Below are 23,178 nucleotides of genomic sequence, written 5' to 3'. Positions count from 1 at the left end.
AGCTACGAAGCTGTCTCCTCCCACCTGGCTGTGCCCAGTGGCGCTCACCTAGCAGCGAAGAGGGCTGCACAACCTCCACATCCACCCACAAGAGGTTCGGTCTGGCCTTTTAATTCCAGCCGTGTCAGTGGGCGTGGCATCGGTTGGGATATCCCACTGGGGCTTTAATTTGCATTTCTCTGATGACTAATGATGTAAGCATCTTTTCATATGCTTGCTGGCCACTTTTATAGCTTCTTTTGTGCCTTATTCAAACTTGCTGCCCATTCTCAACAGAGCTGTCTGTCTTCTTACTACTGAGCTGTACGAGTTCTTCTGGTATTCTGGACACAGGTTCTCTGTTAGATATATTGTCTCACTGCATGGCCTGCCTTTCATTTGCTTAACAATGTCCACCAACTAGCAAAAGTTTTCCTTTAATTCTGAAGTCCAGTTTATGGATCACGCTATTTGTGTCCTAGGAAATCTTTTCCTAACCCATGGTCATAAAAATCGCCATCTGTTTTTCTGCAATTACTCTTTCTTTTTAGGATGGCGACTTCCATGTCACTGCCAGTGTGACATGCTTTCACTTCTGAGGACTCTGCAGCCAGTGTCTCAGTCCCAAGGCAGACAGAAGCCCTGGTCTCCTCGGGGGCCATCCTGCCGCCTGCACTCCAGCCCTGAGATGCCATCCTCCTGGAAGGAAAGGTACACCTGGTCTGATTAAGCAGGCACTGAGAGCATGGACTTCTTTTAAAGCTCCTCCACGGCAGGAACGAGAGTCTAGGAAATCACACAGGAAAGACCCACTGTGTTTGCCTTACTTTCCTCCCCCTACAGCGAGGACCCTACACGTGAAACGGAAACTGAAGTGCACACGCAAGCCAAGCAAAGACCCTACCAAAGCAAAATGGGACCATGTCGGGTGGATGCCCAGTCTGAAAACTACACTCAGAGCTTTGGGGACACAGTCTCATTTTTAATAACATGACTTATAAGCGGGGGAGGTAAAATCTTACAAAAGGGACACTTGCCCAAAATGCTTAAATACCTAGCCCTTCTCCCCTCCGCTGTAAACACAGCACTCACGCCATCCAACCCCAAGTGCTTCCATCTGCTCTGGAACAAGTCGGGCTTCGCCCTAAGAAGACTGACCCCTGGGCTCCGTAAGAGCACGGCAGAACATAAACATACACTATCAAATTTCAATCACATGGAGAATGACACAGCCCAGGAAGCCAGAGATCTACTGCATCAATACCAGCACCCAGAATTCCTCACCAGGACATTCGAACACAGAGGCTACCTGATTAACAAGCATTGTCCATGGGCTGCCACATCTAGCTGCCCCTAGACCCTTCCTCCTCCTAACTCCACCCTTCTGCCAAGGCTCACCCCCACCCCCAAGGGCCATCCCAACATGCACTTCCCTCCTCAACACCAACCATGTTTGGCCACCACACCCACTCTGTCCCACCACCAGGACACCCCTTATTAGGGAGGGTTGCTTTCTAATGCAAGTACCCAAAATCACTCCTGAAAGTCCCCTGAAGCCCCCAGAGGGCTCAAGCTGAGCTAGTTCCTCTGGCAGCGATGTGGCCAGCTCCCTCCCGACACTGGAACACACTGCCGCTTATTCACCTGAACCCCACACCAAAGAGGGGGCTTGCCTTTGGGGAGCCTGGTGTACCAAAAATGCTTCTCTAAACACACTAAACTCACACTCCAGGACTGAGAAGGTGACAGCCTATCACTGCACCCAGCTCCCCCCGGCCCACCTGCTCATCCTCCCGAGGGACACTGCTAACTGCCGTGGTATGGCTGGCACAGCTAGTTAGTAGTGGAACCTGGCTCTCACAAGAGCCCCGCTGGTGAGTGTCACCACCTGGGGCCCCTCCTGACCTTGGCTCAGGAGGACAGTGACAGGCAGGACCATCTGCAGAGCCAGAGTGGACTTTCCCTTCCCTCTGCCCTCCCAGCGCTCGTCCTCTGCCTGCCCTGCCCTGCCCTGCCTCCCCAGGTGGCCCCTCTTCTGCCCTGGCAGGGGCTTCACCCGCTCCCCCACACAGCGCAACCTCCCGGCTCTGGCTGCAGCGTCTCTTGACTCCCCCACCTGCAGCACCTGCACCACCCAACTGCCCCCGTCACTGCTGCTGTCCTCCAGACACAGCAGTGCTCATGCCCACCCCCAGTGGGCAACCATCGCAGCTGGTCCAGAGGCCAGGGCAGGGCCAGGGGGGCCGGGGATCTCCTATGAGCGGGGAGGCCCCAGGCAGAGCACCTCACCCACCCGAGCCTCAGTTACCTGTCTGCAAAGAGGGTGGTGGGGAGCGCACACAGTGCCTGGCATCGCCACCAGCCCCCAGTGGGCACAGAACTCACGGATACCCTCCTGGGTTCCACTTCCATCCTCTCCTCCTCCTCCCCCTCCCCAACCTGTCCCCAGTCTCCCTCTTCCTGTGGCATATCTCCTGGTCCATCACCTGCCCTTACACAGGTAATGTCTCCCACTGTCCCATTCCCACAGACGAGACCAGGGCACGCTTCCTGAGACCCAGATGAGTCTCTGAGGCTTTCCCTGCCTGGCTCCCACCTCTGACCTCCCTGGGAGGCTGCTCACTGACGACTCTCCTCAAAATACCCCCATTCATGATAAAAACTCTCAGTAAACTAGGAACAGAGGGGAACTTCCTCAACTTGATAAAGAATATCTACAAAAAACCCACCGCTAACATCATACTCAATAGTGAGAAACTCAAAGCTTGAGGAACAAAGCAAGGATGTCTCCTCCACCATCCCTTTTCAACACGGCACTGGAAGTCCTAACCAGTGCAATAAAAGAAAAGGAAATACAAGGTGTACAGGGTAGGAATGAAGAAATAAAACTGTCTCTGTTCATAAATCATATGATTATCTATGTAGAAAATCTGAAAGAACTGACAAAAAAACTCCTGAAATTATTATATGGTTATAACAAGGTTTCAGGATACAAGATTAATATACAAAAGTCAATCACTTTCTGTGTCCCTCAACTGATGATTGGATTAAGAAAATGGGGGCGGGGGGGGGGCTGGCCCCATGGCTTAGCGGTTAAGTGCGTGCGCTCCGCTGCTGGTGGCCCAGGTTCAGATCCCGGGCGCGCACCAACGCACCGCCTCTCCGGCCATGCTGAGGCCGCGTCCCACATACAGCAACTAGAAGGCTGTGCAGCTATGACATACAACTATCTACAGGGGCTTTGGGGGAAAATAAATAAATAAATAAAATTATTTAAAAAAATAAAAGAAAATGGGGTATATATATACACAATGAAATACTACTCAGCCATAAAAAAACACAAAATCGTCCCATTTGCAATAACATGGAAGGACCTGGAGGGTATTATGTTAAGCGAAATAAGCCAGAAAGACAAAGACAAACACTGCATGATTTCACTCATATGTGGAATGTAAACAAACACACGGACAGAGAGAACTGTATGCTAGTTACCAGGGGCAAGGGGGTTGGGGGGTGGGCACAAGGGGTGAAGGGAGGCATTTATAGGGTGACTGACAAACAATAATGTACAACCAAAATTTCACAATGTTATAAACTATTATGACATCAATAAAAAAAGATTTTTTAAAAAAATTCAATCACTTTCCTATATATCAACAGCGAACAAACAGAATTTGAAATTAAAAACACAGTATCCTTTACATTACATTAACACCCAAAAAAAATGAAATACTTAGTTATAACTCTAACAAAATACATATAAGATAGGTAGGAAGCTAACTACAAAACTCTGATGAGTTAAATCAAAGAACTAAATAAATGGAGAGAGGGCCGGCCCCGTGGCTTAGCGGTTAAGTGCGTGCGCTCCGCTGCTGGCGGCCCGGGGTTCAGATCCCAGGCGCACACCGACGCACCGCTTCTCCGGCCATGATGAGGCCGCATCCCACATACAGCAACTAGAAGGCTGTGCAGCTATGACATACAACTATCTACTGGGGCTTTGGGGGAAAAAAATAAAATATTTAAAAAAATAAAAAAATTTTTAAAAATAAATAAATGGAGAGATACTCGTTCCATAGCAAGACTCAGTATTGTCAACACATCAGTTCTTCCCAACTTGATCTATAGATTTAAAACAATCCCAAACAAAATCCCAGCAAGTTATTTTATGGATATCGACAAACTGATTCTAAAGTTTATCTGGAGAGCCAAAAGACCCAGAACAACCAACACAATATTGAAGAAGAACAAAGTTGGAGGACTGACACTATGCAACTTCTAGACTTACTATAAAGCTACAGTAATCAAGACAGTGTGGTATTGGCGATGGAACAGACAAATAAATCAGTGAAACAGAATAGAGAGCCCAGGAACAGACCCACAGAAATATAGTCCAAGTCTGATCTTTGACAAAGGAGCAAAGACAACACAATGTAGCAAAGATAGTCTCTTCAACAAATGGTGCTGGAACAACTGGACATCTACATGCAGAAAAATGAATCTAGACACAGACCTTACACTCTTCACAAAAATCAACTTAAAATGGATCACAGACCTAAATGTAAAACACAAAACGCAAAGTCCTAGAAGATAACATAGGAGGAAACCTATGAGTTTGAGTTTGGTGATGACGTTTTAGAAATAACACCAAAGGCACAGTCCATGAAAGAGAAAATCGATAAGCTGAACTTCATCAAAATTAAAAACCTCTGCTCTACAAAAGACAATATCAAAAGAATGAGAAGACAAGCCACAGGGCCGGCCCCATGGCTTAGCGGTTAGGTGCACGCACTCTGCTGCTGGCGCCCGGGTTCGGATCCCAGGTGCGCACCGACGCACCGCTTCTCCGGCCATGCTGAGGCCGCGTCCCACATACAGCAACTAGAAGGATGTGCAACTATGACATACAACTATCTACTGGGGCTTTGGGGGAAAAAATAAATAAATAAAATCTTAAAAAAAAAAAAGAAGACAAGCCACAGACTGAGAGAAAATATTTGCAAAAGATACATCTGATAAAAGAGGTAGCTTTATCTAAAGCATACAAAGCCCCCTTCAAACAGTAAAAAAACAAACAACCCAATCAAAAATGGACCAAAAACCTGAACAGATGTCTCACTGAAGAAGATGTACAGAAGGCAAATAAACAGAGGAAAGATGCTCCACATCACACGCCATCAGGGAAATACAACTTAAAACAACGAGATGCCACCACACACCTACTAGAATGGCCAGAATCCAGAACACTGACACCAAACGCTGGTGAGGATGTGGAGCAACAGGAAGGCTCATTCACTGCTGGGGGGATGCAGAATGGGGCAGCCACTCTGGAAGACAGTTCAGGTGTTTCTTACAAAACTCAACATGTTCTTACCATACAGTCCAGCAATCGTGCTCCTTGGTACTTACTCAAGGGAGTTGAAAACTTATGTCCACACAACCTGCACACAGATGTTTATAGCAGCTTTATTCATAGTTGCCAAAACTCAGAAACAACCAAGATGTCCTTCAGTAGGTGAATAAATAAACTGTGGTCCATCCAGACAGTGGAATTTTATTCAGTGATAAAAAGAAATGAGCTATTAAGCCACGAAGAAACATAGTAAAATCATAAATGCACATTACTAAGTGAGAGAAGCCAGTCTGAAAGGCTACACACTGCATGATTCCAACTATCTGACATTCTGGAAAAGGCAAAACTACAAGGACAGTAAAAAGATCAGGGGTTGGAGGAAGGGATGAACAGGTGGAGCACAGAGGACTGTTAGGGCAGTGCAACTACTCTGTGTGATACTATAAGGACAGACACATGTCATCACACCCTTGTCCAAGCCCATGGAATGTACAACACCAAGAGTGAACTGTCATGCAAACTATGGACTTTGGGGGACATGATGTGTCCATGGAGGTTCATCAATTGTAACAAATGTACCACTCTGGTGGAAGATGTTGATAATGGGGAGGCTATGTATGTTTGCAGGCAGGGTATATATGGGAAATCTCTGTACTGTCCTCTTAATTTTGCTGTGAACCTAAAACTGCTCTGAAAAAAAACAAGTCTTTACTAAAACAAACAAAAAAACCATGATAGCTAGAATAACTGCTTTGCTAGCACTTGGAGATCCCAGGGAGGTGCCCCTAAATCCAACCTCTAGGGAGCTGGCTGACCGGCAGAAGGATCTCCTGTCTCCCTACACCCCTTCCCCCGCCAAGACCCCACTAAACCAAGAATAAAGGAATTTAAATGGCGCCAAGCCACCAACAGAAGGAAAGAGTACGAGTAGGACAAGAGATTTCAACCAATGCTTGCAGGAGGGAAAGCAGGCTCCAGGAAGAGAAGCAAGAGGAGGGTCTGCCTGGCACCCCCGGGGCTCAGGGAGGGCATGTGCCTGCCGCAGACAGAGACCGTGGACAGGAACTGAGGGCACGTCTGGACAGCACACAGCCACCGCCTGTCCAGGCTCCACGCAGAAGAATTAATGGCTAGAAGGTCCTTCAAGAGGTCCCCGGTCTAGTCCCACCCGACCACCCCGAGACGAGGGGTACCAGGGCGCCACAATGGCTCTCCACCCCTCGTTCATATCGTGCTCAAACAAGCCAGGACCACCAGACACGTCAAGAAAGGATCCAACAAGACAAGGACCTGCGCACCTACTATGTGCTGAGTGCTGTCCTGGGCACTGGGCATCAGCAGGGCTCCTCTCTCACGAAGCAACTCAGAGAGAGCTGGGAAGACAGGGCACCCAAAATGCAAGAACACATGAAAATAAACCATCTGAACACAAGAAAACGCTCTTGACAAACCAAAGGCGTTTCAGAGAGGACAGGGAGGAAATTATCGAGAAGGTAGGAAATTCTCATAGAAATAACAGCGCACACGGTCCTCAGCCTGAGAACTGGAGTGTCCAGGGGCCCAGGCTCGATGGCAAAGCCAGTGGCGGCGTGAACCCAGGAGACCGCAGCCATCAGAGGTAGACACGACCTCCGGCAACACTGGGCTCGAGGTTGAGTCCCAAAGGCACCTCCTTTTCAGCCATTCAAGGCTGGGACACAGGTGTCTCGGGCACCCAGGCAGAGCGAAACCTGCTCCCCGCACACCCTTCCTCTCGAAGCCACTGGAGGACGGCTCCAGCACGAAACATCAGCACTGGGGAGGCAAGGGGAGGCGGCTGAGGAGGACACTGAGAGCCCAGCCAGCGTGGGGCGGCAGGGGTCTCTTCCAGCCTGCTGGCTGCACACCCCAGGCTCCACCGGGCCAACCTGCCCAGAACAGTTCATTTACATCTTTGGGCCGGGCTCCACTGTCAGTAGTGTTCTCCTTTCTCTCTCAAAAACGCTCCTGATGAACAATCATCATCACCCTTGTGGAATGCACTTAACATCTCATCCCTCTGGCCACCTTTGGTAGCACCTTTGGTAGCACCTTGGCATGGCGACCTGCTTTCCCGCCAGGGTGCGCCTCTTCAGACAGAACTGTTTATTTCTGGTTTGATCCGGGGACACTGACTTCTCATGGTGACGTAGTGTTTCGATGCAATCAGGCCACAGTGCTCACGGACCCCCACAAAGCCGGGGGACAACCACCTGCCTCCCTGCCTGGGAAGGAGGCAGGAGTGCCCACCGCCTCTCTTCTCCTAGTCCCCTCCAGCCTAGACCCACCAAATTGCCTCCCGCACACCTTTCCTGCCTCTGTCCTCGTGCAGCCCCCAGCTACACCTGGCCCACACCTGCTGCCCTCTCCAGGGCAAGCTCTACCTCTCACCCCCGACAGGAGGTGAGGCTGGGTCACTTCAGCTCCTCACCTTCCCTCGTCCAAGAGGCCGGCTCCAGGAAGGCTCTTGGCCTGGTGACATCACCCTCTCTCTGGCTCAGCGTCCCTCCCACCCCAGCTCCTGCCCTCCCACTCAGCTATCTCCACAGCCTCTCCCCCAGTACTTTCCTCCAGGGGCCTGACCAGACGCCTCACATCCCACAGTGGCTGAGACTACCCCCTCCTTCCCTGCAGCCCACGGGCTGCCCTGTCCTGTGACCCTGGGGGCCCCTGGGCTCTGGTCCCCACTTTCTCATTCTCTCAGTCCCCTGGGGCAATCGTTGACTTGTCCCACAAGTACACACTGAGGAGCCACCGTGAGCCACAGGTGGCCACTGAGCACCTGACCGAGCTGTGCTGAGAGCACAAAACTCATACGGGATTCCAAAGACACAGCAGGAAGTAAGAAGGATGCCAGCAGCTCGGGATGACTTGGATGTGGGTGACGTGTTGATATGGTAACACCTTAGATACAGTGGGTTAAGTCAGATATATTAACATTACTTTCATGCTTTTTGTACTTTTTAACATGCTACTAGAAACGCTGAATTATACGTGGCCCACACTACACGTCTACTGGAGAGCACCGTTCTAAAATCTCCAATCTTTAAGAAACAAGCCTAGAAACAACCAAAGAAACGGTCCTTAGACTCCATTCCCATGTCTCTATCCCCTTCTGAAACAAGCGCCCCCAAGCACTGTCTGCACACCCCAAAGTCGCTTCCTCAGCTTGCACTCAGCACTGGCCCACCCAGGCCTCCAGGCCCAAAGCCAAGGGCAGCTCCATCCGCATCTCCCCAACTGTCCACCAACTCGAGACAGGCGAAGACACGCACCTCCCTGACACACTCCTAACCCCACAACCTGGTGCCCCCGTGGGTCTCGTTCCCCCCAACACCATCGGCTCCTCTTTGGGTTCACCTGGGGGCTTCCCTGTGGGCCCCCCTGCCTCACCTGCTCTCCTCCTCAGCGTCCTTTGCTGGCTCCTCCTCTGTTCCACCTCAAGGTGTCAGAATGTCCCAGAACAGGTCTCTGTGCTGTCTTCTTTTCTCCTTGGCTATACTGCCCCTCCACCAAACCAGGTGAGCACAGTGTGCCCATGGCTTAAAATATCATCAATCTTTTAGGGACGCCCCCTCACCTCTAGATCCCCAGCCCTGAATTTCAGACTTACATCTCAATTCTCCCCGACTCCCCACTTGGATATTTGGTGGACAATCCAAACTTACACATCTAGAACCAAGCACTTGAGTTTTCATAAACAAATAACTAGCCTGTTCTCAGAATCTTTCAAATGTTGCTGGAAAGTGGAAATCCGAGTAGTCCTGTGGACAACAGTGTGGCCATATCTCCTGAGCTCCCACAACAGGACAACTGCGCTCCCAGCTCCCCACAGCAGGAGACCTGGGCAAGGTATGAGGGCCCTTTTCACAAACAACAGAGAGGAGATGAAGAAGCTGTGTTGTCTCCAGGCGACAAACCACCACACAGCACAGGAGGGAAGAATCTTGCAACATGACATTTAAGTGGCAAAGGTCCCAAAAGATGACCCACAGCATGGTGCTTTTTCTACAAAATTAAAGCTAAAATAAAACACATGTTTAGCAATGTTTAAGAAGAGGCTATCAGTGGTAGGAAAAGGGAAGCAAAGCCAGGGTGACCACAAAGTCAGGACAACAGCTGCCACAGGCTGGGGCAGTAGGGGTCGGACAGTCACGTGGGATGCTGGCAAGGTCCCAGCTCTTCTGTGGGATGGTGTTGGCAGGTGCTTATTAAACTGTTAAAATGACCACATAAATAAAGCAGGCCACGCGAGGACCAAAGACCGTGACTATTCAATTCTATGCATCTGAGATCCAAAACATATCCTGTTCTCCACTAGTCTCCCATCTCAATTAATGGTCTTCCAAACTCACGGCCTGTCTACGAGGCAGACAGACCACAAACACCTCCAGGAGACTCCTTGACTCACGCCACAGGCATCCCGCCACGCGAGCACCACGCTGATGCTGAGGTTCAAAAATGAATGCAGCACAAGCAACGCTCTCTGCCCTCCGGTGCTCCGGCTTCGATGGCAAGACCGCAGCGGAGACCAACAGGTAAACCCACAGAAAGCTCCACCTCTGTGGGCTCAGAACCACCTGCCCCACTGCTGGGACCTGCAGAGATGCGCCTCAGTGAGAGCCACGCCAGTCCCAAGCAAGCGCCTTGCTCTGCTGCGAGGACCACAAAGGCCAGCGTCCAGAAGCAATGCTGGAGCGGGGGCCTCAATGACGTGCAGAAGCGTCCAGAAAACAATGTTCTCAGCAAAGAGAAGAGCAGTTGTCAAGTGCAGCCGTGACCTGGCACGCTGACCGACGAGGAAGCAAGCAGTCGTATGCTGGAGCAGGGGGGCAAGACAGTGAACCCCTGTGGTCAGGCCACGGTCAGTAGCCTGGGCTTCGTTCTCGAAGCAACCAGAAACCCGAGAGGTCCTTGAGTGGAGTAGCCCCAAGTGAGTGACGGAGACCACACCCTCCCACGGCGGGAGCTCCACCTGGCCCCTGCCCATGACACTGCACTGAGCATCTACTGATAATTACATCCGAGAGTCGGCTTGAAAACATTTTAAAATGCACATAATTACAAGAATAAACACTCTGGGAGCAGAGAACAAATGATTGTTAAAATTTATCACAATAGCTTCAGGTCTCTTTAAGAAAAATAAAATATTACAGATAAAGGTAAAGGTCCCATTCTCCACCAGCCTCCCCAGAAGCAGCCACCTCCAGGGAGTTCAAGTACATCCTCTGGACAACTCCCCGCACTCGAACAAACACATGCCCACAACACACCAGTGCAGAGCACACAGATCTGAACAGTGCGTGTCCCTTCACAGCCATGGAAATGGACTCACACTGTGCACCACCCCCACCTGCCTTCTGTGCACAGCATAGTTCTGCCATCTCGCCGTGCTGACCCCAAGAACGGAGTTCAGTTACTTCACACTGCTCTGCACTTTCACACACTGTCCCTTCTTAAGTACGTCCTCATGGAGGTGAAACGCCGCGTGTCTCACTGAGGCTAGGCCTGTGGCTTTCCCAACTGGGAACACAATAGTTTTCTCTGGAGTGGCGGGTCCCAGGCAGGTCGGCAGTCCCACCCACCCCAGGAGACTCTGCTGGCAGCCCCCGAGGTCACCGAGCCAACATGAGCCCCAAGTGCAGTCTCAGAGACCTATGCAGAGGTGTATCTGGACTGCAAAGCCGCCAAAGTTGGAAGAGGGCATCCTCCTCATCGGCTCCAGGATCAGCACCCAGTCAGTGGTTTCCAAATTTAGCATGAAATGAAAGCAAGGGTCAGCCCACTCAGCGCCCAGGCGAGGCCACTGAGGCCCAGAGAGGTCAGGATCCCCGCCCGGATGCGCACAGTTCCTGATGAGCTCTGGTCCAGGGCTCTTTCCACGCCTCCCCGCAGCCAGACGAAAGGCGTGCACCCCAGCTGGAGGCTGTCTTTACTATATCACTCCAGGGCTTTAAAAGTCGACATTCTGAACTGAGTTTCTTAACCGCTAAATACGTAACTAAGTAGCACCAACCTGACTTGTTATCTGATCAGTCCAAAGCAACAGAGAAAACTCTGGAGCGTCCAAAACTAATTATAACAGACAGAATGCCTATCCTGAGAAATTACACCAGGGGAGAGAGTGGCTAATGATATCCCACTGCAGAAATGACATTACATTTACGCCCACCTCCACCCCTTACAAACTGACCTATTGTGGTTCCCCAGCACAACCCCATCACAGACTAATTCCTTGAGGACGGGAACTGTCCTACTCCAGCACAAGGTCTGACCTGAAGTTGGTGCTCAATTAATGCTTGCTGACCAACTGACTGACCAAACTCACAAACCATTGCCCTGACCTGTGAGGCCACATGAGGAGCTGCTGGTCGTCCACCAAGACAGCCCCCAGGCACAGGATGAAGGACCCAGCGGCCTCTGCAGCCAGGAAAAAGGGACCCGCGCCTCAAGGCCGGGGTTGCCTCCTGACCACTCACCCCTTCCAGCCAGCGAGACTGCCTCAACCCAAGTGCCTGCAGCCCGTGCAAAGCAGAGCCCACGGGAGCCGTTTGGTACCTTTCAAAGCTGGGACGACGAAGCACAAGTCCCTGCTAATCCGAGAAGTCCAGCGGCCGCCGGAACAGGCCCATGCCCTCCTACACCCAGGTCTCCATAACAGACGGCCCCCACCTGTCTCCCATGGCTCCCCCTCACTCACCCACTCCAGCCTGGGACCTGCTCTCTGACCCCCCGGGGGCCTTTCACTGCTCTTTCCTCTGCCTGGAACCCAGGTCCCAGGCTGCGCACCACTGGCTCCCTTCTCATCACCCAGGTCTCGCTTCCGACGGCACCTGCTCAGAAAGGCCTTCCCCAACTGGTCCAGTGGCGCCCTCTTGGTCACTCAGTCTCAGCACACTGCTTATTCCTTCATCGCACTTAATGCGATGAGAAATCATGCCGACGCTGTTTACTTATTGACTGCCTGGTCCCCACCACAACCGAAGCACCCTGACAGTAGGGGCTCTGTCAGCCTTGGGACCCCAGGTTGGACGCCCAGCGCCCACAACAGCCTTCCTCAGTGGCTCACACACGTCCTAGAATAAATGAGTACAAACGAGCCATAGTCTCAATCAACATCCATGTGAAGAGGTTTAAACTCACTTAGTCAAATAAATGCAACTTAAAACCAGATACAACTTTCTAAGGAAGACTTTGGGATGGTATTGATTTCTAAAACGTTGTATTTTGGCCATGGTTCTAAAAACCATGGTTTTAAAAGCATAAATAGTCGAGCCCTCCAGAAAGCAATCTGTATCAAAGACTTGAAAATGCTCAACCCAGCAGCTGCACACAGAGCTGTGCACAAACATCCAGCCAAGAGTCTTTTATACAGACAAGTGGACATTAGCCACAGCAGCCTGTCCCAGGGGCCTGGGATGAAATGTCAGCCTGTGACAGTGGAGAACCAGGCAGACGAAGGGAGCTTCAAGACCACTGGCGGGGGGGAATGCCCTCAAAACATGAACCAGGTAAGGCAGGTGACACATGGCGGGACCACGGACGATCCTAATTTTGTAAAGACCAGAAGTACACCTGCATCGCACATCGAACACAGGCTGAAGTGAACAGTCTGGGCAAGGTGGGAATACAGGTGGTTTCACTTTCTTATTCACAGTTTTCTTTTCTTTCCAAACTTCTTATAATGAATAAAACCAATTTTATAATCAGGAAAAACAGGTAGAAAAAAAGTCATTTTCAAGTGACTAATAATTTTTTTTTTTTTTGAGGAAGATCAGCCCTGAGCTAATATCCATGCCAATCCTCCTCTTTTTGCTGAGGAAGACCGGCCCTGAGCTAACATCTATTGCCAATCCTCCTCCTTTTTTTCCCCAAAGCCCCAGTAGATAGTTGTATGTCACAGTTGCACATCCTTCCAGTTGCTGTATGTGGGACGCCACCTCAGCGTGGCCGGAGAAGCGGTGCGTCGGTGCGCACCAGGGATCCGAACCCGGGCCATCAGTAGCGGAGCGCGCGCACCTAACCGCTAAGCCACGGGGCCAGCCCCTCAAGTGACTAATAATTTTTAATTTAATTTAACTAATAATCAACACTTTCCTTTTTCACTCTTCAAATAACTGTCATAACACTTAAGATGCTACTATTGTGCCGCATTTTTACAAGATCAAACTTGACATACAGCGGACCTGTTCAGTCATTTGCTGTGTTCACTAACATCCAGCATCTGTCTACACAAATTCATAAATGGATTATACCAAAACCACAAAGACAAAGCTCCTCTATGAAAGGCATGAAAATTCCTTTAAAAACTTTTCTTGAGCAGTTGTCCCACGTACTTGAGCACAAATTTTAAAAGTAGACAAAGCTGTCTTCTTTCCCCATTCACCCATGATGGTAAGACGTGATGGCTGCGCGGCCTGGCCGTCCCACCACCGTCTTTCCCCAAAGCTCTCAGTCTCATCGCTGGACCCCACAAGGCCTTTCTCCACCCTCTGCGGAGTGTTCCCACCGGAGCACCATGCCTGCCGCTCTGACCACCGGACACACACCTGGCAGGCTACGCACAGCACTGGGGAGGCGGCTCAGCTGTCCTGGCTCCTAGTGTCCTGCTGTGCCCACTCAGCGTCCACTCAGACCACTGACCCCCCAAACAAGTCACTTCAGAGCTACAGAGAGTTCTTACCGCTTGCCCCTCGGTTCTAAAATCTGACATCCAATTTGACGCAATCATAAAGTTTAGGATTTCCCCAACCTCTGGAGCTGGAAAACATTCGGAAACAGGCCCTCTGGGACGCAAGTTCCTCCATGTCAGCGCGGATATCGCGCACCACCTCCCACCTGGTCACACTCCTCCTCACGAGCTTGGGGGTCAAAAGAAGCATGGGTATCCCTTCCTCCCGGGCCACATGGAAGAAGCAGAAAGGTCCCATCAAGACTTTAACTTCAGGATGGAAGAACGAAAGTCCAACTCAGCCTCCCAGGCCTGCAGAGTTGAGGGGCTCTGAGCTCACGAAGCCCACTCCCGGGGGTCAGGGAGCCTCACTGCCTCCGTCCACCGCTGCCCTCCACCCACATGCAGCAGCGAGGCCAGGCGGGCAGCCAGAGAGGGAAGCCAGACAAACGATGGTAGTTACCTACGCACTTTTCAAATTTGGGGGGGGGGGGTCCTAAACTATGGACAATTTTCATATCTCTTTGTTTTTTGAAGATTTTAAATCCTTTGTGCAGATATTCAAGGATACGTAAAAATCAAAAATTGTAATTCAAAGCTTTCATGGCCCTACCACAGAAATATAAAGTTCCCAATTTTCAAACATAACTTTACAGCACTTGATCTACTTCACAGGGGTGATTTATTCTAAGTAAGAAGTTCTGAGATATACGTGTTTGTAATTTACAACGCCACAACGCCATAGCAACCTTGGGCCCAGCTGGAAACGGAAGAGTCACAGTCACCTCCAGGTGCACCCAGGACACAGGGTCCTGCTGCAAAAAGTTCCCCTCTCCTTTGGTTTTCTTACTTCATTTAACTGTTTTATTACTATCAAAGGCCTGAGTAAATAAAAGGCTGCTGACCTCCAGCCTAAGACAAATTTCAGAGGCGAGAGCCCTAAACAGTAACTGTTTCCCAGGACCATCAGGAAGATCCAAGGCTCCTGCTGTCGTGAACACGAATAAAAGTAAAAGTGCTTTTGAGAACTACGCAAATTACCCCAAATCTCAGGCAAGTTTCTCCAGAGGCCTTTTAAATCTCTGCTTCAAGATTTTCAAAAACACTTGTTAATTATGTTTTGATCAACTTACATATAACTAGCTATTTATAAAAGCTTTCTTCAAATGCATCATTGAAGACAATGAAAGCTTACATTTATAAACTGAAATGGGCTTTGGAAGCATACCTGGAACTACCTTTATCTTACAATTTCAAGGAAACAGACACGTGCACACCCCACTGCTCTGTCCCACTCCGCCGCTGCTTTTCTAGGGCAGGGTCTAAACTGGGTCAGTCCCATACAGATCAAACACCGCTGCCAGAGCAGGCTGGCGCCCACCTGTCAGAAACCCTGGGCAGCTGTCAAAGGGCATCTCCTGCAGCACCACTGAGAGCCCAGGCACTCGACCTCTGCACCCGGAGGCGACAGAACAATCCTGGGAGCCGGGCCCTCTGGACCCCTCAGGTTCATTAACCAGCTATGTAGCCAGGATACCACTTTCCTAACCGCTTCCTTATGGGGCTCTAATAAATTGGGATCTACCCCTCATATGGCAAATGTAAAGGACTTGGAAAGTTGTCATCTTTCCAAACTCCAGTAACTCTGCCATAAGCGCGATGCACTCCCTGCCCTCAAGTTCAGTAAGCAGTGAGAACAGATAACCCAGGAGGGTCTGAGAGAACCCTCTCCTGGTTGTTGCTAAAATGTGAGGACCACCAGCTCCAAAAGCCACCCACATGTGCAGGAAACATCATCCCAGCCCCAGTCACCAAGACAGCTCTGTCCACCCCAAAGACAACGGGGACAGCCAGGAGCAAAGCCAAGACAGAGGGAGAAGAGTGCCCGCCTGTTCACCCCAAGGGCCTCCGCTCCAAGCTGGCAGCGTGGAAGCAATGCTCAGAGAAGCTACCCCCATCCCACGCTAAGCAGAGCTGTCCAGTGCTGGCCGTGTATGCCTCCCAAAAGCTATTTTTCTTTTTTTCCCCAAAGGTCACTGTTATCTAAGTATATTAAGGGGAAAATTCGGTTAAGGCCTTTGCCTCAAGCAAGCCCCACGCCCAGGTCCACTCTCTCTGCAGGCAACTGCGCCCCCTGTCCCCAGGGTCTGCAGAACATATCCCTCACGTCTACGACCCATCTGTGACAACCTCGCCAACTTACTCACTTACAGAAACAGAGTCAGCCACCGCACCAGGCTCCTCAGTCACTGAGAACACCTCCAATCTGGGTATGGTTTTGATGGGAATAAAACTGTCTTTACATTTTGCTACTTCTACAGCAACATAACGCTTGAAAACCAGTGAAAAAGTGCAACGGAACTGGGACAGTGTATGAATAATAAATGCATAAATAAAATGCATAAATAAATGAATAATAAATGACAGCAGTGTAGACTGTTCATCCTAATGGAATTCCACAAAATGGTCAACCCCACTTTCTAGCTGGGGAAACTGAGACTCCACGGATCCATATATTCTGTCCCAGGTCAAACAGCAAGAGTGCCCTCAAGTAACAAAATCTAAACTTCCAAGAATGTCCCTTGTGCCAAAGCATCTGCTGCCAAAGTTGGCCACCAGAATTTCTAGTTCCTGCCTTCCACCATCTACTACCCAGCTCAGGTCAATGATCCTAGAACTCAACCAGGCCCAGCACAATCAGCTCCTAGTGGACTTTTTTCTCTTCCTCCCCAAGGATAGGAATTCAATTAAATTCACCATGGATGGGAACCAATGCCCGAAACACCTGTCCTTATAAGCATATTAACCTCGGGAGTATTCATTGTAAATAAGTCACATGCAAATATTCTCTAGGCCAAGGTATCCAGGCCGACAGTGAGGAAACGGTTTCTGCCCTGGAACGAGAACCTACACTTTGGCCAAATCTTAGGGCAACAAGAGAGCAAGTTCTCTGTGAAAGCAGAACAGACATACACTATAGAAAATGCTAATTAGCCACGCCAAAAAATAACCTTTAGAAATGAGCATCTTCAACGTAACACCTATCTGGAAAGATCTTTTACAAGATGTTTTTTTACATGCATGCTAATTTTGGTGTCATATCACTTTTTTCTTCTTTCAACTAGAATCATAACATTACTCGGATGTTATGACTATTCTAAGCTGTATGTAACTAGTGCTTTTCAGTGTTCTTGGGAACAGCTGCCTTTGCTGCAACATCTCTAAAGACTTCTTACATGATCTTGTTATTTCCACGGATAAAACTCAGACTCTGGTATCTCCAAACCAGCAAATTAATTACAATAATATAAACATCTCTTTACAAAACTGTCCTGACAAAGAATATCAAGACTGAGTTTGCTAAAACCAAACTCAACAGGAGCTCGTGGCGGGCTGTGAGAATGACACGCAAGGCCTAAGCCTGGCCCTTGGGGAGACCTCACTGAGACCTCTGTCCCTCTCCTCTCCCACCCTCAAAACTCTGACCCACAGGAAGGGGAGGCACTGGGGGGGTGAGCCTCTTCACACACTCCAACTGCCAACAGCCTGTTATTTCACTTGACACCTACGTGTAGCTTTGAAAACCCTGCCGGCCCCTAATCACTGAGTTGTAACAAGAATGAGTTATGAACTAGGCAATAGTTATTTTATAAGTTACTTCCGCCTCCACTTTATACACTTTTATGATGAAAGATTTCAATGACGAGGAAACATCAACTAGAAGAATCTAATATTTCTCGGTCAATCAATTATATGACGTAACTAGAACATTCACTATCTGTCATTTTGACTTACAGAATTAAGCTGTACTATTTAAAAGAAGGAACTTTGTTTGGGGGCTTTGGTGGTAGTTTTAACTATACTTTTTTTGCTTTTATTGTTATTAAAATGAAGTAAGAATTAATCAGAGTTCCTCATCAGCTGACCAACTGGCGACGGCGCATGAAGAGATGGATGTAATACTTTTATTTTCTAGAAAGCATGTGGCCCCTTTAAAGCACAGCTCTCAGCATTTGTCACCCAAATGTCAACACGCACTGTTCTCTGCTCTCACATACACGGGACTAATGCAAAGACTCATGAGAACTTATGCAGTCAGTGTTTTTACAGTTTTTCCAAGGAGTTGTCCACTTGTCACATGCAGACATCCCTAACACTGACATCAGAAGATGAAAGCGAGTCCAGGGTCACTTGACAAAGACGGCAGAGATGCCCCTTTCGATCCACAGTGTTCTCTCCCCGGAAGAAATAAGGCTCAGACCAAAGGCGTCCAGTCAACCCCAAACCACTACACCTGCAGGCCTCTCACACTGCCCCTGCAAGCCAGGCCAAGCACCCACCCACCTCACAACTTACCGACAAGCTCACACCAGTTTTAAACAACAAAAGTGCAGCGCAGGGAAACATCCCTGCTGTGCCTAAGGCAAACGCTGAGCCGAGCAGGGCCGCTGAGGGCATTTTTACAGATGGGTCAGAAGTATCATGACAGTTTACATAACATGCTACGACTATGAATTCCCTCTCTTAAATGTTACTAAGGATCAGCCATATTTTCCACTAAAAGGTCAAAATACACATAATGAGCAAAACAGAACCTTTAATAAAACACTCTTACAAACTCAAAAACAAACTATGTCGTAAGGGACATCTTAGTACCTCTTAGGTAACTTATTTTACATCATCCTTTCCTTCTCACAGCATGGCAGCCCCCACTACCACCCCAAAAACACTGTGTTTGGCTGTAGTCTTTTCCTACTCGTATACACACAGATCCCTGTCAAGCTTTACCCTCAGCCCGGAACCCCACACACTTTGACAGGGAAACCTTTCCTCCTTAAGACAATGAAATTCTTTCACGGTGACCAATCCCTCTTTTCGGAAAGCGAGGGGACACAGGAGGTGCTGTTTCTACTACTTCTGCCACCGCGGCAGCCGCTACACCAGCACATGTTACTACACAGCAAGGGAGGAGCTCTCCAGAAGCTCAGCACCCGCAGGCAGTCCATGCAGCAGAGGTGGAGGCGCCGGAGAGAAAACAGGGCGCCTCACGTGCTCAAGTTTCTCTCTGCCTCAGAATCCCAAAACAAAGCAGCGTGAACGTAACGCCGTGGGGGATCCTCCGCCGTCAAACCTGAAGAACCCTAAAGAACTGCCGAGACGACAAGCGACTAAGAGTGGAAAACACAGGCTGCGGCCCGCTGGGCTCCAGGCGACCCCGCTCCGTGTATACCTCCAAGAGACCCGCTGACCAGAGAGCACATGCCCACCACTGACTTTGCGGCATGGCAATAACCACGGCAACCGGGCACTCTTTAAGCGATAACAGTGCTGAACAATCCTGTGGCTCCGGGAAGCACTGAAATACTACTGCAGAGCCCGCAGCTGAGGCAAGGACGCAACCAGGAAGGGTGTGTGCCCAGGATTCCTCCAAGGCTCACCTGGGATCTCTGCCATCCTGGTGTGAGCAGGGAAGTAGAAGCTTTCCACATAGCCTTGCCCAGCCTGAACGAGGGGCGCCACTCTGCCTGACCTCACAGGTGGAAGGGGGGTCCCTAACCCAGGATCAGGGGACTGCTATCACAGCTCAGGATAATCAAGGAGCAGGAGAGTTCACTGAGGACACAGCCATACGCCTGATCCCAGAGACCAGGAGAGTAAAGCACCACGTGAAAGAAAACCATGGACCCAGACTATGTCCCTACATCCTGTATAGCCCACTAAGTTGTCCCCAGGAGCGCCAGCTGCTACTACTCTCCACACAGGGACACGGGGCAGGGGCACACAAGGCCAGGCAGGACAGGAGGAAAGAACCCACTCAACTGTGAGCGATGGCAGAGAAACTCTGCAACGCAAAAACCGTGCAGAGGCCAACTCTGCAGGAGGTGAGAGACCCCGGCTACCACATCACGCTGGGCGCGCAGCCACACTCACGCACAGACACACACACACACTCACAGGAACACTCTCTCGCACCCGGGCAGAAGTGCACCTCGGCACGCTGCAGGCCTGTGCAAGACCCGTGACCTTAGCGTCCTGCCGGTCCCACAACTTCCTGGACTCCCAGCTGGGGCAGCCCAGCCCTACCCGGCGCGGCCACTCACCTGGGGGCAGCTGGAAGTTCTGGATGTTGGTCGGGTTCTGAGGCGGCTGCGGCAGGCGGGGGGCGAGGACCGTGGGCGTCAGCGTGGCCCGGATCCCGCCGGCGGTGGCCGAGGGCGTCCTGGGCAGGCTCTGGGTCACCGCGCTGGCCGAGCCCTTGGGCAGCCCGGTGGGGGTGCCGGGGGCTGGCGGCGGGAGGCCAGCGGTGGCGGCGGCGGCGGCGGCGGGCAGCGCCCCTTGCATAGTTGGCCCGAGGATCATACCGGCCGCCGCGCCGGCCGGGCAGCTGGCCGCCAGGGTCTGTGGCGGCGGGGGCGCCGGCTGCAGCGCGGTCTTGGGCGAGTCGGCCTTGGCCACCTGCGCGGGCGCGGCGGCGGGCCCGGGCTGACTGTTGGCGGCGGGGGCGGGGGGCGCGGGGGGCGCGGGGACCGGGGCGGGCGCGGGCGCGGGGGCGCGGCGCTGCCCCGTTCTGCGCGGCCGCCGGGGTCCGGCAGGGTGGCCGGGCGGCCGGGCCAGGCTGGCGGCGGCGGGCGGCGGCGGGGCGGCGGGGGCGCGGCGGGCGCGGCGGGCGCGGGGGCGAGGGGCGCGGGGCGCGGGCGCGGCGGGGGCGCCGAGGAAGGGCGGCGTCTGGATGACAGTGGCGGCGGCGGGCTTGGGCGGCGGCGGCGCGGGCGCGGGCCCGTTGTGGAGCAGGCTGACAGCAGGTGCGGCGGCGGCGGCGCGGAGCGAGTTGCCCAGCGCGGCGCTCCCATTCAAAGTTTGCGCGGCGCCGGGGCCGCCGGGCGGGCCGTTGCGGGCGGCGGGCTTGGCGGCGGGCTCGGGCGCGGCCGCGGCCCCGGCTCCCGGCGCGCAGGCCCCGGCCCCGGCGCCCGGCCCCGCGCCGGCCTCGAGCGCGCTCAGCTTCGCGGCGGGCCCTGCGGGGACAAGCGGGGCGGCGCGGTGAGGACGCGGGCCCGGCCGGCGCCCGCCCGCGCTCAGGCCGCGCCGCGCTCTACCTGCGGGGGGCGGCTCCGGCGCCGCTGCGGGCGCGCCCTCGGCCGGCACGGCTCCGGCTCCGACATGGTTCCCGAGCGCGCCGGCGGCCGCGGCCCGCGCCTCGGGCGCGCGGGGCGCGAGATGGTGGTGGTGGGCCGCGCTGGCCGCCAGCTGCGACTCGAGCGAGCCCACCAGGTCGCTCACCACTTTCTCGTCCACCTCGCTGTTGAAGAAGACCTCGTCCAGCAGATCCGAGCCCGCCGCCATCTTTCCTCCTCGGCCCGCCGCCGCCGCCGCTCGGCCGGCGCTGGGCGGGGAGGAGGCTCCGCGCGGGCAGGCGGGCTGTCGGGCGGGCGGGCGGGCGCGGGGGCGGGCGGGGGGCGGCGCGCGCCGGGCGGGGCGGGGGCGGCGGCCGGGCGGGGGCGCGGGCGGCCGGCGCGGGGAGGGCGGCGGCGGTGCGGTGCGCAGGCGCGGCGGCGCGCCCGCCCCCGCCCGCCGCCCGGCGCCTCGTCATTGGTTGCGGCGCCCCCCACCCGGCAGCCCGGCGCCCCGCGATTGGCTGCGGCGCGCGCTTAAAAGGCGCGGCCAATGGCTGCGAGCGCCAGAGGCTGGGGTGCGGGCTTGTGCCGGCTGTGCTGTGGCCTAGCTGGCGGCGGGCTGCTCGCGCCCTTGGGCCGGCGGGGGTGTGGGGGTGCGGCCCGCCGGGGAGGCCCGGGACCGACGGCCCCGAGGGCGTGGCGGGCGGGGACCGCGGCCGGGGCCTGGTGGGGGGCGGCGGCGATGACTCGCTCTTTGTTTCGCTCTCTCCAAAATGGCTGCGGCCGTAGCTGACGGGAGCGCCGGGCGGGCGGGCGAGGGAGGCCGTGCTCCCCGGGACCGAGGCTCTCCGCGCCGCCGCCTGCGGGGACTGCGCGCGCGGCCGGAGGCCGGGGTCGGGGCCCGGGTCCGGGGCAGGGAGCCTGCCGGGCGGGCGTGGGGGCGAGGGCGAGGGCGGGGGCGGCGCGGGGCCCGCAGCACCGGGCGGGGCGAGCGCGGCCAGCCCTCCGGCCGGCGGCACCTCCGTAGCCCGAGAACGGGCCTCCGGCGCGGTAGGCATGCCGCCGCTCGGCCGAGCGCGGTGGGCGGTGGGCGAGGGGCGCGCGCAGGTCCCGGGGTGCGCCGGCCTGTCCCCGCGCCTGAGTCCGCAGCGAAGCCTCCCCGGCGTGACTGTCATCTTCTCTGGCTGCACGGCCCGGACACGACTGTGTCATAAATTATTAGGCGAGGTGACAGCGCCTGTCGGGGGCCAGTAGTTCGACAGGGAGCAGTCGATCTGGAGGTCCTTGTCTGTTTCTTATTTCCTGTTCTTTCCTTTTGACAAAGTAAGTTATCTGGAATAATGTTTACGAGCACTGTATAGAAATAGTACAGTTCTCTTTTTGTGCGTTTGTGTTTTTGTTTTTTGTTTTAACCAAGAGATGGTGTTTCGGGACATTTCTAGTGGTTTTCTTTTCACCGTTTTTTTGGGAAAGCCCAGAGAGAAATGTCTCCTGGCCTCAGGCCTCACCGGGGACGTGAGATCACATGATCAGGCTCCTGCTGAAGAGCCGGAGGCCGCAGTAACACAGACCTCAGCACAATGAGGGGCTGGTGACGTAGTAAATGATTTAGACCCCGCCGGCTCCCGCAAGCAGATCTCACAGGGCCGGGTGCGCGGTCCCACGGAGCCCTTCAAATCGACTGACTTCTGGGTTGCCGGAGTCCGTCCTCTCGCTCCCCAAGTTCTAGATAATGAGCAGCGGGATTGGAGGCCGGGAAAGGTGCCTCCCCCAGGAGGGAGTGTCGGGGGAAATCCTGCAAACATATAGCTGGAATTTTGCACCTGAATTTTAGTGCCCAGAGGCAGGAAAGGAATGGAACAAGCTGAGTGTGAGTGAGCGCTGGGGTGGGGGACTGTGAACCTGGGGCACCTGTGCGCCATCTCCACGGGCGCCTGGAGCCCAGCGTTGCGGGTGGTCTGGTATTCAAACAATAGCTGAAACGTGGCATTATGTGTAGAATCTCATAATCTTTAAATGTTGACAACTGATGAGGTAACTTTAAA

General features: G+C 53.2%; 1 protein-coding gene across 3 annotated transcripts in view; it reads right to left on the bottom strand.

Annotated features, from left to right (window-relative positions):
* The window catches only part of TAF4 (TATA-box binding protein associated factor 4), a 79,838-nt gene extending 58,426 nt beyond the window's left edge, over window positions 1-21,412 (bottom strand). The window contains exons 1-2 of one of the 3 annotated variants that reach the window (XR_015555542.1): window positions 21,116-21,411; window positions 20,123-21,034 (exon numbers count right to left, since the gene is read on the bottom strand). Coding sequence is in view for 2 of the 3 variants with exons in the window: in XM_014787541.2 (XP_014643027.2) it covers window positions 20,123-21,362 (1,240 nt within the window). In the remaining variant the exon portion in view is untranslated. Of the gene's footprint in view, window positions 1-20,122 lie in introns of all 3 variants that reach the window. The other 2 variants (XM_087445044.1, XM_014787541.2) reach the window with 2 other exon arrangements.
* Window positions 21,413-23,178: the final 1,766 nt, after the last annotated feature.

This window comes from Ceratotherium simum, chromosome 21 (genome assembly GCF_057802395.1).
Source record: "Ceratotherium simum simum isolate JZ-2026a chromosome 21, ASM5780239v1, whole genome shotgun sequence".
NCBI classification, from domain to species: domain Eukaryota; kingdom Metazoa; phylum Chordata; class Mammalia; order Perissodactyla; family Rhinocerotidae; genus Ceratotherium; species Ceratotherium simum.
Note: the sequence above shows the minus strand (reverse complement) of the source record. Positions and strands in the feature narration are given on the sequence as shown.